The 19,439-nt window shown below is 40.2% G+C and overlaps 2 protein-coding genes across 5 annotated transcripts in view; both read right to left on the reverse strand.

The window, feature by feature from the left end:
- Positions 1–4,133, reverse strand: part of otud7b (OTU deubiquitinase 7B) — a 48,959-nt gene extending 44,826 nt beyond the window's left edge. For 2 of the 3 annotated variants that reach the window (XM_061717434.1, XM_061717432.1), the window contains exon 1: positions 3,992–4,133. The gene's annotated coding sequence lies outside the window, so the exon portion shown is untranslated. Of the gene's footprint in view, positions 1–3,409; positions 3,472–3,991 lie in introns of those variants that run through there. The other variant, XM_061717433.1, reaches the window with a different exon arrangement.
- Positions 4,134–6,589: 2,456 nt separating this feature from the next.
- rbm8a (RNA binding motif protein 8A) lies at positions 6,590–18,970 on the reverse strand. 2 transcript variants are annotated; one of them, XM_061717436.1, is made up of 6 exons: positions 18,871–18,970; positions 17,194–17,253; positions 15,100–15,177; positions 14,450–14,586; positions 7,437–7,573; positions 6,590–6,983 (listed from the first exon to the last, which is right to left on the reverse strand). In XM_061717436.1, the coding sequence occupies exons 1-6, from the start codon at positions 18,929–18,931 to the stop codon at positions 6,935–6,937; spliced, it is 522 nt and encodes a 173-aa protein (XP_061573420.1). In that variant the 5' UTR covers positions 18,932–18,970; the 3' UTR covers positions 6,590–6,934. The 2 variants fall into 2 exon arrangements, with proteins under 2 accessions (XP_061573420.1, XP_061573419.1); XM_061717435.1 differs by having other exon boundaries at positions 18,865–18,953.
- Positions 18,971–19,439: the final 469 nt, after the last annotated feature.

The raw sequence follows: 19,439 nt of genomic DNA on the forward strand, positions 1-19,439 counted from the left end.
TCAAAGCACCAATCTTCACCAGGTTTTGCAATTTCCTGCATAAGACAGACCTTTTGCTTGGATATTATTTGTAATTACGTGAAACTAGTTTTGCCATTCGTACCCTAACTCAAGTCTTCAGTGTCATTTTTGTAATTACAGCTACCGCGAGCAGCTTCCTGAAGTCTATTTGAGTGGAGATTTCAGTTTGATACACAGCAATTGTTAAATTTACATCAGCATCAACAAATTCAAATGTTTCATAAAACATCTAACCGCAGCAGCTCAGTAAACAAATGAGGGGAAACGGTGTGTTCTGCTGAGAGCCGCCGGAAGGCTGGTTTCAAATGGATTTATTCAACGACTGATCGGGAAACTGACTGACAGAGAAATATTAAAAACTTCTCAACGCGGTACAACCATCGAAGCAGCACCACTATTTTTCTGCTGAGACACAGAAGATGGATTTTATTCATGTCTTTCTTCCTATCAGATCTTGCTGGATTTGTGTTTCACTCCACTTAAAGAGGAAATCATAAGGCCATTTCCAGCACCTCTGTCTTATCTTGGATACTTCTACGTTAGCTTTTTGACCCATCATACATCCAAACTATTTGTAATTACTTTGGAAAGACAAAGAAAACCATCACGAGCACACAACTGCCTTGAAAACGAGAACGTGTCGTCTGAAGTGTTTTCTGTTTTCTGTTTCCTGTTTCCGTCTGGTTAGGAACAAAAACACAGAGCTCCAAACCAAGCTATGATAAATAAATCTGAGAGATTATCTATGTTTCCAATAAACAAAACAGCTCCAGAAATCCTGCCACACGCACTTAAGCCAGAACTGGATCCAGACTGGGAAAGTTGTCGAGCAGACAAACTTCAGAGATTACACGCTGACGTCTCCGGTCGGGATGACTGTAGCAGCAATCCAGCTAAAGCTGGAAAAATGTTTGCTATGTCTTCATGACTCAATACACACTTCTTCCAAGACATTATAGGAACAAACCAAAAAAATAAAAAAGCAACTTTGTATAAAGCTGAAGATTATCACTCCTTCTTTGGTGTGCTGTCAAAAGCTTTAGTGGTATCCTTTTTACGTCTCATACAGCAGTGAAATCTGACCAATCAGAGCAATCCTCTCTTAATAACATAGCAATCTGAAGCGTCAAAATAAAGTCTAAGACTTGGAAACTGGGTTTATTTTCCATAAGAAAATACAGCCGCATCTCATAAATCTCTCTTTTTTTTTTATTTCAAAGTCAACAATGACATCCAAAGTACGAATTCATCATTACGATACATTAGATAAGTCCAAAAATATGGACAGGCGTACCATGTCGACCTTAAAGTATTGGCTCGGGTTGCTTTCTACACTGCTGCCCACACAGCAGAAGAGCCAGGTGGAGCCAGGTGGAGCCAGGTGGAGCCAATTCCAGCCCCAACACTGAAACACATGGACACCAGCGACCACACAGACCATCCAGTGCTCGGAGAATCCCAAACACGACCTATTTACATACCTGAGGAGCAAATGTACACGAATGTGACTCATGGCCCTAACACCGCGCAGTCTTCACTCGCTTTTTAGTACCACGTGCCTCTGCACGGATTTCAATGATACAATGGTGTAATCCTGGATATGGGACCGTGAAGGAGCACCTCTGCATCCCAGATGTTGCACTGCTGGATGCAAGTTTCCATCCATGCTGTCTACTCTGAGAGCTCACGTGTGATACTTGCTGATGCGGCATCTTTTTAAATCATATATATATATACATACATACATACATACATACATACATACATACATAATCTACACTGCAACAATATACATTCCCTTTAGGTATTAATTAAACTATTATTCAATTCAATAAAACAGTAGTACCGTAGAAATATGAGAAACATCCAAATGGTTTGCTAATTATCAGAAAACTCCCCATTTTACATGCATACTGCATCCCATAATGTCATATAATGTGTGACAAAAGCACCATAGGGAACTACGTACTGATGTGGACTGCTGGACTAAACACGAAACACGTTATCATATTCCAGTCACTGTGCATAAATAATCCTGTTTCTGACATACAGCCTACTCAAATGATCAAATAAGTTGAAAGTATTTTTCAACTATTTTGGTGGCTATTTATAAAAGTCACTGACAAATCTCACAAAATGCAACATAATTATATGGTAATTTCTTCCAAAACTGATGTTCAATGTTTATTGAACCTGTCAAGCACTCTCTCTCTCTCTATGTCCCATATTTCAAGCTTCATCTACTGGAAAGTGTGAGAAAGAGAGGGGTGGGGGTCTATTTCTTTTTCCTACTTAGTTTCCAGAAAAGGAAAAAAAAAAAAATCAATCAGCCCTGTAGGGATGAGGTTCCTCTTTGCTGGTAAAAAGCCCTGGGCCTCTCCTGTTGACTGTCAGCCCTGGTGTCTCAGCAAATAAGACAGTCCACAACTAGAGGATCTGAATAATTCAGAGCAGAGTGTAACTCAATCCTGTCATCTTGGTGATGCTGGAAAAAGATGCCAATAACCGAGTTTCAAAACCACTCAGATGTGAACAACATGAGGCAGTGGGGTTTTTAAGATTTTAAACAACATTTAATAATGTTTTGAAGTTAGCAGCGTAGTTATTGAGACATTGAGCAGTTGTGATGCATTGCTAGAATTAAGGGGTTTCTGTCTAAACAAGACATGGAAAAACTTATTCATGCATTCATTTTCAGTAGGTTGGATTATTGCAACGGCATCTTTACAGGCCGTAACAAGGAATCAATCAGGCAGCTGCAGCTGATCCAGAACGCCGCCAGAGTCCTTACAAACACCAGGAAACTGGACCACATTACACCGGTCATGAAATCATTACACTGGCTTCCAGTGAGTCAAAGGATAGAGTTTAAAATCTTACTGCTGGTCTACAAAGCACTGGATGGTCTTGGACCAAAATCCATGGTTGATCTGTTAGTTCCCTATGAAGCTCCCAGACCCCTGAGGTTCATCTGGATCTGGTTTGTTGTGGTTCCCAAGAACCACAACCAAGCAAGGTGAGACAGCGTTCAGTTATTCTGCTCCTCACCGGTGGAACAAACTTCCTGTAGACCTGAGGTCTGCTCCAACTGTCAGCTCCTTTAAAGCAGGGCTAAAAACATTACTGTTTACTGAAGCGTACTCTTAAATTAAATACTTACCTGCTGTACTCTACTGCCCTTACTTTCTAACAACTTGTGCTTTTTATTATTTTACCTCTTTTCTTATCATTTTATTTGTTATTTACTGTTTAATTTTGTCTTGCCGCTTTTAATGTTGACGTAAAGCACTTTGAATCACCTTGTGTTGAATTGTGCTATACAAATAAACCTGCCTTGCCTTGTGATTGGGCGTTAATAAATACACGTGAGTGCGTGTAAACAACTTACTTCTGGACATTTCCAGCAACGCTGGTGTTATAAATACAGCAGGCGTCACATCACATGCACCTTAAACACAAACCAGGATCTGTTTTGGTGTGTATCATGACTCTTTGGATGTTTTAATAATCACATTTTAAGTCAACTCCATTGATACTTAATCACAAAACAAGTTACCAAAGGCTGATGATGACTGCCATAAAGGGGGGGGAAATGATACAGCTTATTGCTGCTGGTGTTGGTCCTAAATGTGTATTAGGAGGCAGCTATTCTGTGAAACATGGGGGAACAATACACATGCTTACATAAACGCATCTGAGGCGTTCAAAGGCAGGAGGTTGATGCACCTCTGGCACACAGACCCCTCAAACTTTACCCAGAGCCGATATAAACATGCTATTATCCTTATGGCTTCCTGTAAATATATGTGACATCACCCCCTGGAAAGATTTAAAAAAAAAAAATGCACGTTTATCATGGATTAGACCGAAACGTAACATTTGGTTAGCAAGTGGGCTGCTACAAGGCAGGGCTAATCAGAAGCTAACGGTGGCTAACGATGGCAGCTGGAGTATCCTTTTACATGCTTACCTCGAGTTTTCCCGGAATTGCCACTTCGTAAATAGCATGTACGTTCCGACATGGACGATGTCTAACTTTTTATCAGCCCCATGCAATGCAGACGTACAATCCCAAACAGGACCTCCACCGACAAAGTAATTCTCCACCACTTACAACAACAACGTCAAGCACATCGTCCAGGCCCCGCCCCCCGCGGAGGGAGAGCCAATCACAGAGGCGCGTTGGTGTGATCGACGTGGACGCTGACCAATAGCCGCGGTCGGGGCGTTTGACTGACGTTCCAAATCTGTAGAGTACGCGCTCGCTGATTGGCTGCGGCGGCCTGAGCAGCCTATGAGTGACAGGTGCTCCGGACTGGACTAAACAGCCGGGCGTCAGGACTGGATGAGATCATACCGGGTGACGTAAGACCTACGTCATTCGCTAAATAAAATGCAACATCACACTTTTACCTTTGAATTTTTTTATTTTTTTTATTTTATTTTATTTAATCAGCGGCGTAAATAGTAATACATTTTAGAAATTCCCTTGGTTCTCGCTACAAAATTTTAATTGTTCATTGTTAATTTATATACACATAAAAAAAGTAAAAAATATGATATGTAAAAAAAGAGATTGAAACAGGACTAAGGCCTGAGAAAGTGGGAAAGATGGATAAGGTACAATGTGTTTGTTTGATCATTCAGTTACGGTAATGCCCACTGTCTGTTTAGCTATTCTCTCATAATCTACTCTTGTGTAAAGAGATTTGAGTGACAGCATAGTTTAATTTGGTTTTCTGTTTCACTTATTCCACTTTTTTTTCCCTTCTTTCTTTTGGGTCCTGAATGGCATTTATGTCACTTACAGAAATTCAGATGCATCAGGTTATGAAACAATTGTGGGAGTAGGGTGAGATGAGAGAAATTGTGATATTTCTGTGAATGTATGGACCTTTTGTGAAATCTTAATAAAAAAAGAATTAAAAAAAATAAAAAATAAGTAAAAAAATCAAAATCAGTGGCAGCTGGTGCTAAAAACTTTTTTGGGGGGCGCAATCTACCTTGGCATAAGGGTGTAACGGTACACAGCAGTAATGGTTAGGTACAAGCTTGGTACAATGGGGGGAAAAAGAAAGTAGAAAATAATATTTTGGTCCTTTAATTTTTAAAAATGTAACCATCCAACAATGGCTTATTGGTCCTAAGTTTTAGTGAAGCAGTTTAGTTCTGCTGCAGTGGAAAAAGAACACTGAACATAAAGTAGGGTTTTAACATTTCAACAAGTCCAGTTATTTTGAATTGTTTTTTTCTTCCTGGTTTGGGTTCAGTTTATTTTTACACATTAGAGAAGAAAAACATTAACATTTCCATTGTTCTGTCTGGAATTTATATTATTTGAAAAGATAACGTTCCTTTCTTTCAGATATTTGATCAACAAATACCATTACAAAAGCAAGTATTATTAAACTTATTTAAAACAAATATAAAAATCTGGTTTGTGTAGTTCAGTTTGATTTTCTAAAAAAGACGGGGAATGAATTGTCCAATCACATTAGATTAAAACTACATGCGTCACCATACTGATCAGACTCAGAAATAACACCTTTTAATAATTACATGCATCTTACAGCATGTTTATTTTATTTTTATTGTATTGCGTTAGCGCCCTCTACTGACCAGTCGTCACTGTTAAAAATAATGTATTCATTCAGCATCACCTCTGGAACTTGGACTAGAACCCTCTCCAGAAGCCACCCTTGTGTTGAGATGTCGTGCCAGGGGTTGGGAAGACTGGGTCCCGGGGCTGAAGTGGTTCTGTTTTGTTGTAGCGGGACCGAGACCTCTAAGCGTACACTTGCTTCTTGTCAGTTACAGGTGTAGAGACTGGTTCCTCTTTGCAAACCCGTCACAGTCTGTTCAAACTCCTCCCCTCTGGACGGCGCTAGAGCACTGTAGCCAAAACCTCCAGAATTTCTTCCCCCGAGCTGTTACTCTGATGAACTCTCATCATTCAGAGTCTCAGGGTAATCAATCTCTGTGCAATAATTATAACCACAATCACATGCTGTAACAATGCACCTTTCAATAACCATGTCTACCTCATACTAGTGCACCTTTCACTTTTTTTTTGTTGTTAAATTGTAAACATGTTAATAAGAGCTGTCATTTGTGTATTTACTGTACAGTGAGGGAAAACAACCGGAGTCAAATTCCCAGTCTTGGCCAATAAACCTGATTCTGATTCCTCTCCATCAGATGAGGTCCAGCTCTCCTCTACAACCTGGTGCTGGCTGCTTGGAGCACCTGACTGACTCTGGCCCCCATGTTGTCCATCCTGCCCCCCCCCCCCCGTAACATCGGTGCTGCCACCGTAGTGCAAGTCTGGCCCAGGCGCAGATGGGCCGGCACCTCCAGCAGTATTGGTGCCTGGAGACCTGTAAGTGCCACAACTACTTGCTTGTTCTGTGGGTTCCTCATAAGTTGCTTGGCAGGATCACTACTCCAGTAACCTCCTTGAGGAGCACAGGTGATGCTGCCGATCAGTAGGAAAGAAGTCCACAACACCCTCATTATGATACGAATTCATGGAAACACCTTCAATGATAGCAATTCAGGGCACTGTGACCAATTTTGTACCTTTTAAAATGTTTAATGTTTCCCATGTAATACAAAAAAAGAGAAAAAAACAAACTCAGAATACATCACACACACAACACTTCAAAGGAAGTGAAAACCATTAACGTTGAGGGTAACAAAGATTCACAGAGATCCTAATATTTTCCTGATGTACTCCAAACGCAATAAAAGCATCTCTTGCAGTTATGCCAATTTAAAATGTTATAAATCTCCGGTTCAAGTGTTTGCAATTACACATGTGGAAGTTCTATTGTAACCCCAAATTTTATACAAAAAAAATCCAAAAGTAGCTTCTAATGAGAAGATGAGAAACTGGCAGGGACGCCACCTCTGCTCAACGCCGCCTTCGGTCTGGACTCCTGCTGCGTCTCCGGCCGCCAGTCCTGCGACAGAACAAATTAAATTACACAGGGAAGCACAACTTGTTGCAAAGCTACACCAAGTGACCTGTTTATCCATATTAAAAGAATTATCAATAGCTGTGTTTTCATGGTTTTCCTAGACAGGAGACATGAAATCCACTTTCAGGTGGTTAGGATAACTGTTCGGTGGCAGCTTCCTGAACTACAGTGGAACTCCACTTCTCCAGAACGGAGTCAGACTCTTTTCCAAAATAGTAAAACCTTTAACCCGTGATGCAATTTTTCTCTCTTTTTAACTAGTTGAGCACATTAGTGGGGAAGGAAAAGTCTGTTGTATTTCGATATAAATGTCCACTACAAATGTACGCAAAACTAATTCCACCAAATGTAAGAATACTGCATTCTGTAAACTGTAGTTTGAGGTAATGCTGGTTCCCAGGACCAGTGAAACACACAGATAAATACACCTCTTACCTTCTCTTGTTCTTGGGGGGTCCCCTGACGAAGGCCCAGTCTACGCTGATGGGCTGGCCCATCATGTCCTGAGCATTGAGCCCCTCCATGGCTGCCTGGGCCTCTTTGTACGTCTCATACTCCACCAGAGCATAACCCTGAGAACAAGCATCAACAACTCACATAGGATGTTTACGCACATCATATATTTTCAATACATACATATTAGATATTTTTTATTTAATTATATTTTTATTTCTAATTTGTTCTTTAATTGGTCAGTGGTGCGGTTTTTACCAGGTCAAATTCATGTGTACATTTGGCGAATAAAGCGATTTCTGATTCTCATGAAAACACAAATTTGCAATTAATCTGTCTCAAAAGAATTCAAAGAATTCTCACATCAGAGCAATATTTCCAATATATCATGCTGTTTTTACCATTTGAATATTTTTCTATATATAATATTTTTAGTATTTATTATTTTTTATTTATTGCTGTATATACTTTTATTTCTTTTTGTTGGGGCTTGCTCTGGGGCCAGGGACAACAAATTTCGTTCCATGTCATGTCTAACGTGTGCTGGAATGACAAAAACTCCCTGAATCCTTGTATTTCTGTTTTGATATTTTTATTAGGGGGTAAGGCACAGTTGAACAGGAATAAACAAAAATAAACAAAAAAAAGATATACAGTCTACCTCCTTTTTTTTTTTTTTTTTTTGGAATTAAGAACAGAACAAAAAATCCACATAAAACAATGACAAATACACGAAAATTATTATATTCTTATATACAAGTAATATTTAAGTATTTAAGCTAAACAGTATGAATTAAAAAAATAGATGAATAAAAAGGGGGGAAAAAAAAAAAAAAAACCCAAAAACAAAAGAAAAGTAAAAAGATAAATAAAAAGGAGGAAGAAAGAAAGGAATGAGAGAAGAGAGGGAGGGGGGGGATCCGTCAATCAGGAGGCAGGGACTGGAGAGAGTGGAAGAATGTAAGAAAGGGAAGCCACTTATTATAAAATTTGTTGCAACTACCCTTCAGTGAATATTTAATCTTTTCCAGCTTCAGAAAAAACATGGTGTCGTTGAGCCACTGGGTACTAGAAGGAGCCTTAGTCGACTTCCAGTGGAGAAGAAGGTGGCGTCTTGCCAGTAAGGAAGTAAAAGCCAAAATGTCTTTTTGGTTTGAAGTAAACCGGCCATGGTCCTCTGGGAGCCCGAATATGGCAACATGGGGGGAGACTTTTATATTCACCGAGAGTATTTTTGACATGGTGTCAAAATAATTCGACCAAAAGCGAGAAAGTAGTGGGCAAGAGTAAAACATATGGGTTAAATTGCAGGACGAGGCATGACATTTGTCGCATTCGTCAGTGACACTGGGATAGATCTGTGAGAGTCGAGCTTTAGAAAAGTGGACTCTAAACAGTACTTTAAACTGTATAAGTGTAAGACGAGCGCAGGATGAACTTGTGTAAATTTTTTTAAGAGCAGCGTCCCACCAGTCATCCTCCAAATTTAGATCCAGTTCATCTTCCCAGGCAGCCCTAACTTTAATAACTGGAGAGAGATCGAAAGACAGAAGGTCATCGTAAACCTTAGAGATCAGTGATTTTTGAAGTGGATCATGGTTTAAAAGCACCTCCCACTGTAGAGTCGGCGGAGAGGATGGAAAAACTGGAAACAAAGCTTTAGCGCAGTGTCTAATCTGAAAGTATCGAAAGAGATGAGAAGGCGGGAGATTAAATTCACCTGAGAGATCTGCAAAGCTGCGAAAGATACCATCCTTGTAAAGATCTCCAAAACTTTTCAGGCCCTTATTATGCCATATGAGAAAGGTTGAATCTGTAAGCGGAGGTCGAAATAAATGATTGTTCAGTAATGGAGCTAAAGTAGATGCTGACTTAAATTTGAAGTGTTTCCTAAATTGATACCAAATTTTAAGTGTGGAGTGAACCACTTGATTATTTGTAAAGACAGAGAGGTTGGATGGAATAGATGAGGTAAGTAGAGCAGGTAAAGAGGATGAAATGCATGACTGTGCCTCCAATTTACACCATGGCATATTCACCGATTTGAACCAAAATGAAATTTTTTGAATATGTGCTGCCCAATAATACAGTTGGAAATTGGGAAGTGCCAGTCCGCCATTGAATTTACATCTCTGAAGTGTGGATTTGCGGATTCTAGGAGCCTTCCCACACCATAAGAAGTCAGAAATAGTTTGATCAATTATTTTAAAAAAGTGTTTTGGTAAGAAAAGTGGAAGACAATGGAACAGAAATAGAAATTTGGGCAAAATATTCATTTTAATTGCGTTAATTCTTCCAATTAATGAAAGAGGTAAGCTTTTCCATCTATGGAGGTCAGATTTAATTGTAGACATTAAAGGTGAGAGATTAGCAGAAAAAAGAGAGCTTAACGTTCTGGTTACGTTGATCCCAAGATACCTAAAGCCGGAAGGACTAATCTTAAAAGGGATATCTGACTGTACGAGCTGTGTTGCTGAGTCATTAATGGGATAGCATTCACTTTTAGATACGTTCACTTTATAGCCTGAGAAAGACCCGAATCTCTGGAAAGCAGATAAAATTGAAGGAATGGAGAGGACAGGATCCGAGACATATAACAGTAAGTCATCAGCGTAAAGTGACAGCTTATATTCTGTTCCCAATCGGGAGATCCCAGTAAAAGTGGGGGAGGACCTCAGAAAGATTGACAGGGGCTCTATAGCTAGTGCGAATAATAGGGGAGAGAGGGGACACCCCTGTCTGGTGCCACGGGCTAGAGTAAAAAAATTGGACTGAATGCCATTAGTGGAAACGCTTGCTTGTGGAGACGTGTAAAGGAGACGAATCAAAGAAATGAACCCATTCCCCAGCCCAAACTTCTTCAGTACAGTAAATAAATAGTCCCATTCAATCCTATCAAATGCCTTTTCAGCATCGACTGAGATTACGACTTCAGGTGTTGTGGTGATAGTTTTAGAGTGAATAATATTTAAAAGTGTCCGCACATTAAAGAATAACTGTCGCCCCTTAACAAATCCTGTCTGTTCATTTGAGACAATAGTTGGCACAATGTTCTCCAAGCGATAAGCCAAGGCTTTAGCAAGGATCTTAGCATCTACATTTATTAACGAAAGAGGTCTGTATGAGCCGCAGAGAGTTGGATCCTTATCTTTTTTTTAAGAGGAGACTTATGGAGGCTTGCCTTAAAGTGGGAGGGAGAGTGCCATGTTCCAGTGATTCCTTATAAACAGCATGCAATAAAGGGGACAATTTATCCTGAAATTTCTTAAAAAATTCCACTGGAAATCCATCAGGGCCAGGAGCTTTGTTATTTTGCATACTTCTCACAGCGAGATTAATTTCTTCTACCGTTAATGGCGAGTCAAGATTTTTAGCAGCATCGGAGCCTATAACAGGAAAGTTGAGGCTATCTAAGAATGAATTCAATTCAGTGGAGCCAGATGGAGATTCAGACGTATATAAAGAGGAATAAAATGAGTGAAAGACAGAATTAATGGCGGTGGGATCCTGATGCAATGAGCCTGATGAATCTTTTATCTGAAGGATCATACGTGAGGCTGCCTGGCGACGTAGCTGATGAGCCATGAGCCGACTTGCCTTGTCTCCATGTTCATAATATACGGAGCGTGATCGTAAGAGAAGTCGCTCTGCGTCATTAGTGGTAAGGAGATCAAATTCAGTCTGTAAATCGACACGTTGCTTAAGAAAACTGGGAGAGGGGCAAGTAGCAAGTTGTTGGTCCAATTTTGTGATCTTAATAGAGAGTTCTTGTAATTTGGCTTTCCGGGACTTATTCAAGTGAGCAGAGAAGGAGATAATTTGTCCCCGCAAATATGCTTTTAATGATTCCCACAGCAGTGAAGATGAAATTGGTTCCATATCATTTTGATTTATAGAGATGTAATCATCAATTTTAGTTGTAATAAAATTGGTGAACTTATCATCTGAGAGAAGTAATGTATTGAACCTCCAAGATGTTGAGTAGCGTGGCTGTGAAGAGAACTGAATATCCAAAGAAAGAGGAGCGTGGTCGGAGATCACAATAGGATGATAATCAACAGACAGTACTTTGGGAATTAGTTTAGCATCAATAAAATAATAATCAATCCGAGAGAAAGATTGATGCATCTGAGAAAAGAAGGAATATTTTTTGGTACAAGGGTTATAAAATCTCCAAGGATCGGTGCAACCGTTCTTGGACACAAAATCTGAAAGAGACCTCGACATTGAAGAAGGAGTCAGATTTCGTGGGCTGGAGCGGTCTAGTTTGGGGTCAATTACGCAGTTCATATCCCCGCCAATTATAAGAAGACTGTCGTTCAATGAGGGGAGACATTCAAAAAGCTTATTCATAAAGTGTGGGTTGTCAAAATTGGGGGCATATATATTAACTAATAATATGGGAATATGAAATAGCGTACCCGCCACAATTAAGTATCTGCCGTTTTTGTCTGAAATCACCTTAGATGCTGAAAACTGCATTGACTTACCAATTAATATAGCAACCCCCCTGGCCTTAGAGTTGAAATCAGAGTGAAACACCTCAGAAACCCAGGGACATTTAAGTCTGACCTGGTCTTTGGTGCGCATGTGGGTTTCCTGAAGGAACACTAAGTCAGCTTTAAGACGTCTCAGGTGAGCAAATATTCTCGATCTCTTAATTGGACTCCCCATGCCTTTAATATTCCAGCTCAACAACCTCACAGAAGTACCAGTATTAGTGGCCATATGTTAAATTCCTAAAGATAGAGATGTACCGAATGCGGATCCCCAAGGAAGGAAAGGAAAGAAAGGGATGGAGGGAGGAAAGAAAGAAAGAAAGAGGAAAGAAGAAGAAAAAAAAAAAAAAAAAAAAAAAAAAAAAAAAGGGGGAGAAAAAAAATAAAAATAAATAAATAAATAAAAAAAAAAAAAAAAAAAAAGGGGGAAAATTGAAAACAACAACAAACTTAACCTACTGAACCCCCCACCCCCCACCCCCCAATTGCACTTACAACGACCCCATCCCCAAACGATGGAGAACCCAGTGCAAACTCCAGAAGGAGTCAGATCCCTGAAAAGAACACTTACGGCTTTAAGCATAACTAACAAGATAATAACTAACAAGCTTCGTGTTGAGCTCCTGCAAGCCCAGCAACATTAACAGAGAGGTACAACCAATCACGACCAAGTTAAACTGAAAACCACATACCGTGTATATATGGGAGAGAAAAAAAAAAAAAAAAAAAAAAAACCGACACTGATGAACTGAAAAAAGTTCAACTAGACTTTGAGCGACGTGATGAAAGCGCTGGCCTCCTCTGCCGACCTGAACTCCCTTTCTGCGCCGTTGTGGGTGATGCGGAGGCGGGCGGGGTACAGCAGACCGTAGCGGATCCCCGGTATCTCGCGGAGCCGGCGGCGGACGTCATTAAAGGCGGCTCGGGCACGGGCCGTCTTCTGGGTGTGGTCGGGAAAGACAGAAAAAGTCAACTCTCCACACGTAATCCGTTGCTGAGCCCTGGCTCGGCGCAATATATCCACACAGTCTGTATGATAGTGCAGACGGGCGATGATGGGACGAGGGCGCTCTCCGGGCTTCGGCTTCGGCTGGAGGGTGCGGTGCGCCCGGTCCAGGAGAGGCTCCTTCTCCAGGCTGAAAGCCTCCTTGAGCAGAGAGGGAATATCCGTAACAGCAGAAGAGGTGGAAAAATCTTCAGGAATTCCCACGATCCGTATGTTATTGCGCCGGGATCTCGCCTCCAGATCCTCGCATTTACCATCCAGCCTCATCAGTTCAGCTGACAGATGCTCCACTTTAGCCTGTAAGGTTGTGATGTCATCGGTGCAGGATGAAAGAGATGTTTCCATTTCAACCACGGTGTTCTTCAGAGCGCGCACATCAGACTGGATGTTTGTAATGCTTTTTGATAATTCCGACTTCACCGCTTGCAGCTCAGTCTTGATGCTCGACAGGTTTTCAGTTAAAGCAGCCTGAAGCTCCGATTTAAAAACAGCCGCCATCTCAACGCGGAGTGATGCGAGCAGCTCGGCCTTAAAGTCGTGTGAAGGAGCGGCCCCGGCGGCCTCGGCCAGGCTGGACGGGGGGTCACCACGAGGCGGGGATGCTGCGTGCGGAGAGGGCCGCGGGGGTGGTGCGGATGGTTTGAGTTTTGGAGGCATTTTGGTCGGCAAAAATACGGGGCCAAAGTAAAATAATGAAGGTCGGGAAAAATAAACCGAAGGAAGATGAAAAAGCTGTACCAAAAATAGATATTTTTAAAGGTTGTTGCAGGAGCTCAAAAAAACACGTCCTAGTCCATTAGTCGCTACACCGGAAGTCGTCGAATCCTTGTATTTCTTTTAAGTTGGAGTATGTTTTTGTAATTTAATTATGTTTACTCAGTAAATACGGTGCACATTTTAAGTATTAAAGTGTGTGAGATACGTATTCAGATGAAGGCAACCCTAATGAAATGTAGATGAGGTAAAAACAACAATGCTGCCACCTAGCGGCTACATGAAATGCAAAATACTCTCCAACTGTATATTTAAGAAGTGCTTGGAGGGCATTAATAATTTAAATTAAATCAGTTCTAACATGAAAAATATTTGCTAAATGGTGCAGCTTTTGCCGTGCCTTTCTTGGCATATGTCAGAAAAACTGCTACAGCCCCCGTGATGGTAAAACAAAAGTTTATGCTTGATTGTTTGGGACGAGGCATACAAATCCAGATATATTCTCCAATCAACAAATCATTTATCTTACAGGAAACATGCTTCTGCAAACAAGGTGAAATAATTTATCTTCATAGTTTGTTGAAAAAATGGCCACCTTTGTACCCCAGTTTATTTTTTAATTGCATTATTACCATTATTGTTCCATCTCATCCTTAATCTGCCTTTATTCCAGTTTTTATTTTTTTTCCTGCAGTTACTACATTGGTAGGGATTCAAACATCCACTCCGACACTGAAGGCACATTGGAACCAACATTTCAGGGTTCAAGGTCTCACCTTCAGGTAGCCCGTCCTGCGATCAAGGTTGAGATGCAGGTTCTTGATTTCCCCAAACTCTGAAAACTTGTCGTGGATGTCTTCCTCCGTAGCCTCCTCATGAACGCCCGTAACGAACAGGATCCAGCCCTCTACAGCTGCAGCCAAGAAAAGGCATCCGATAATGAGACTCACACAAACCCTCACACTGCAGCTGAACCACAACATACCAGAATATTAATAAGTGTTTTTGTGCAAACGAGACCAAAAAACTGAATATTTTCTTTACTTTTTGTGTTAATTATTGGTTATGAGTCATCCATTAGACAGTCACGAAATAAATATGTAAAGCAGATCAAGAACCCGATTTTCTCACAACTGACATTCAGAAATTGAAAACGGCTGCATTCTTTCTTTCTATATATATATATATATATATATATATATATATATAGTAACGTCTTGCTGTCTGTATGAATATAAATCAAGTTAATTAAACCACAATTCTTTGTTCATATAGGCCAATTCATTTGATTCTGAAATTGCAGATAGCAGTAAACTGAGTTAGCCCAGCAGGAAAAAAAGAGGGTTGTTTATGGTGATTAGATATATTAGAGTAAAGAGTATGTCTTAAAAATATTGGCAAACTTCAATATGAACTGAGTGCTTACATCTCTGGGGACCTGGCTCATCTCCATCTTGTTCCACTGTATCATAGTCTTCTTTAGCTCTGGATCTGGTTCCCTCGTCTGCAACCAACAGCACAGAAGACACGAAGTTTACAGCCATCCAGTAATCATAAACGTTGAATTAAAGATAACCAGACTGTTTTTCCTGGTTGTTGTAGATGTTTCACTTCTGACTGACTAGTGGGAGTTTCAGGATTATAGACGGCTTTCAGGACATTCATTCATGTCTGGAGTAAATCAGCGATCCCTCTCACCCTCCTGTGAGTCTTCAGGATCTTTTTGAACTACATAATGTTTATCAGGTGAATACGTAATATGTTTTGCTCACTTGAGCCCTTTTCAAACAAAACTTGTACCATATTGGTCCAAAAATAACATCCCTTTGAAGCTGCTGCTCTCTTGGAAATCCTCACGCTGGGAGGCGTTGCAGCAGTACATCAGAGCATCAGCACGCTGGCTTTGTTAAATCGGAGTGGCAGGAGTTTCACGGCTGCATTTTATGCACTTTACGAGTGAAATTTATGGCCACTTCCACCGTTTAACGTTCCTTTTTTTTGTTGTATTTTTGGCCATTTCAGCTTTGCTACATGCATTTGCAGCAGTTTGTGCTTCATAAATATTTCATATTAATGTGCGATAGGTGGAAGCAGCATAAAATCATTCCTTTGTGACCATGCAGATCTCACCGCCAGCGGACCTCGACTGACTAAAGATAAATCTGAAGTCGTATGATTAATAAACTTTCCAAGTGTCTACAATCTGAAACAAAGCTTTGTTTGCATCTTTTGATCAGATGGTGCATTAAAATAAAAACCTCCATAGTTGTCGTGACTGACAGACAGCAAGCCAGTAACCGTGGACCAGAGAGCTCCGTGGACAAAAGCTGTCAGTAAGTCCTAAGCACATAAGAGCTGGAGGAAGACCTGCCAACCCGACAGACAAACACTGCAGGGATGCTGATCAGTGAGTCAACACCGGCGACTCTTACAGGCTGCTCATCTTTCAGCCTCTCTGGACTCAGGCAGGATACCAGCGGACGATAGGTGGATATAATTTGATGTGTGGAGTTGCAGTTATGGAGAAACCGCTGTCAGCAAGTCCCAGAGCTCACTGACCTGTGGGTGTTTGATAGAATTGGGAATGTGCTAAACAAATGATTGAGGGAAGATTGACGAAGAGACTGAAGGTTTTTAAAGCATTCTATTCGATGTAAACAAGTCTGAAGATTGACAAGCACTATTTTAACTGAAACTGGTCAAACCACTTCACGTTAAGAGTGTCTTTCACATTGGCCCAAATTAAGTTCACCCAGTGGAAATCTGGGCATGAGTGTGGTTCACTTGGGTCAGTGAGCGCCTCCAATCAGGTGCAACAGAAAAGAACTGATCCCGCTGGTGCGGTCTATTTGTAGTGACAAAGCTCTATGGCCTGACTTTAACACAACAGTCTCCACATATTTAATCTTTAAAGGGCTCCGGTAGACAGCCCAGTTGTAAGAGACCACATAAACAAACATGGGTGAAGAAATAAGCAGTTGCGGACAAACAACTTCCAGGTGCTGCTTCAACCCCTTGGGGTATAGTTTGCCTCCAGAGGTACGACCAAACAACGAAGAAGAAAAAAAATAAAAACTTCTAGACCAAAACACACTTGTGTTTTTGAGCTTTTCAACTCTTCAATTAAGGCGAGTTGTCATGGAAACATGATACTCTTCCGACAGCTCAGCATTTACACTGGAGTGAAAACAACATATGAACCAAAATAACTGAAAAAAAATTATGACATTAAAAATTGGAAAGGACCTTCACATGTCCAACACAACCTTGAATTTCCTGCCCATTTATATCACTAAAAACATTTTTAACATGCTGACCAGGTAACCGGGTGTAGTTGAGGAACAGATCTGGAGGGACAAGTGGGGTTTCTTTAACAGGTCATGAAAAGCGACATTTGCAGGGCAGAAATTATTAAAGATTACAATTGAGAGGAGAAACATCTTAAAGATCATGGGGAGGGGAACTTTGAAGTCCTTCCACATCTGGTAAACTACACATCCAAGAGATGGCATGAACTCACCTGAGCCGAATCCTCGTCCCTTCCTCTTCTTGGCCTTCTCTTTTAACTTGTGGATGCTTTCTGAGGACACAAATATCCGAGTCAAGGGCTTGAAAACAATGTCTGAACAGGCAGATAATAAACACACGTTAAACTTTACAGTCCACCTGGTCCTGGTTTCCCCTAGGAGACAAACCTAACACCTGTTGTGACCTTGACACGGGACTTTTGTCTCATTTAAAAAAAGGAAATGTGTTATTTATTTAGATGGGACAATGCATATTGATGGCCACCACATAAAGCAGTGAACCTTTTAATTTACGTAGGCTATTATCTAACTCTGTGCAGCCCATCTAGAACATTACACATTGAGAATAGCCTTTTTACAGTTAGGCTTACTTTGAATTAGGTAAACAAGACTAATTTTAGTATGCTTATAAACAGAGGTGTCAAGTAACGAAGTACAAATACTTCGTTACCTTACTTAAGTAGAAATTTTGGTTATCTATACTTCACTGGAGTAATTATTTTTCAGACGACTTTTTACTTGTACTCCTTACATTTTCACGCAATTATCTGTACTTTTTACTTCTTACATTTTAAAAACAGCCTCGTTACTCTATTTCATTTTGGCCTTTAATAAAAAACTATCCAGTTAAATTGCTCCATCCGGATAGAGTGAATTTGGTTTTGGCTGTTTCAGATGTTCTTGTCCAGTTTTGTTCTTACATCAGTTGCCCTCAGATTCCTGCAACTAAACTTGGATGTACATTCCAATAAAGGTTAGGATAAATGATAACAAGCCTCTGAAGTTTGACTTTTTGCACCATTACAATTACAAATTGTAATGGTGCAAGTATTGTCAGTACTTATAGGCAACTAGTCATCATATCTTCTGCTCTCTGAAACACATGTTAATGCTCAATAGTACACATATATGGTTCTTTAATATATTTGCATTATAATAAGATGCATTCATTTTCAATGTCTTTTGTCCTTAATGGCTTTTTTCCCCCTTACATTACTTTTACTTTTATAGTTTAATTAGTTTTGAAACCAGTACTTTTATACTTTTACTTGAGTAAAAAACTTGAGTTGATACTTCAACTTCTACAGGAGTATTTTTAAACTCTAGTATCTATACTTCTACCCGAGTAATGAATGTGAATACTTTTGATGCCTCTGCTTAAGTTATAAACTATAAACATACTAAAACTAGTCTTGTTTACCTATTGTGAACAAATTCTGTTATGCAATTACTTACATTAAAATACATGTTTTGCAATAAATTATGCTCTGCCTCTTACTACATAATAGTCATTTTAAAATTGTAAAATCTAATTGTATTAGTTCCTACAAGAACTTTATCCTACTTTACCCCTGGTAACAAACAAGACTGTCGGCCGCAATTACCCCGCGATGATGTACATATAAAAGTTGACACGTTGCTATGGGGGTGTTTTACCCATTGAAAGGTGTTTTTTAGAGTCGGGATTTACATATTTAGACTAAATGATCTCGGCTAGGCGGCTAGCCTGTTAGCTTAGCTTAGCTTAGCCCTCTCGACCGCAGTCGGGCTTTTAAAGCGTCTCCCCCCGCAACTACCGCGGCGCCAACCTCGACATTAACGTGACACGGTGATGTCGAGGTGAGCCACCGCCTGCGACCGCCGCGTTAGAGATATATGTATACCGTCACCATCCTCATCCATAGGAAAGTCCTCTCCCCCCGCTTCGTGAAGGTCCAAAACGTCCGCCATGCTGCCGTTGTGAGTTCTTCTTCTTCCCTTCGTCCCGGGTTATTAGCGGGCGACAAAAACAACGGCGCGGCGGGCGCTGCCGCCACCTGGTGGTGCCGCTGCAGTACTACCTCCACTGGCCGCGAGTCCGTCTCCATTGACTCTGTTTGAAGATGATTAATAATGCCCCTGCTTCTCATAATTTTTCTCATGTTTTATTATTATAATTGTATTTATTTATTTATTTATTTATTTATCTTTAGTTGTTTTTATTTCTTTTACTTTTGATCCTCCTTTTTATGTCCTTGCTTTACATCTTATCTGTTACATCTACAGTGATGCAGAATTTATTTATGTTTTATATGCCTCAAGGATTTGTACAACATTCAAGTGTTCAATAAAAAATATAAAAATATATATTTATTATTATTAGTATTATAATTGTCTTTATTTATTTAACTTTAGTTGTTTTTATTTATCTTTAGCTGTTTTTATTATTTTTTTTAACTTTTGAACCTCCTTATGTTTA

This window comes from Cololabis saira, chromosome 3 (genome assembly GCF_033807715.1).
Source record: "Cololabis saira isolate AMF1-May2022 chromosome 3, fColSai1.1, whole genome shotgun sequence".
NCBI lineage: Eukaryota > Metazoa > Chordata > Actinopteri > Beloniformes > Belonidae > Cololabis > Cololabis saira.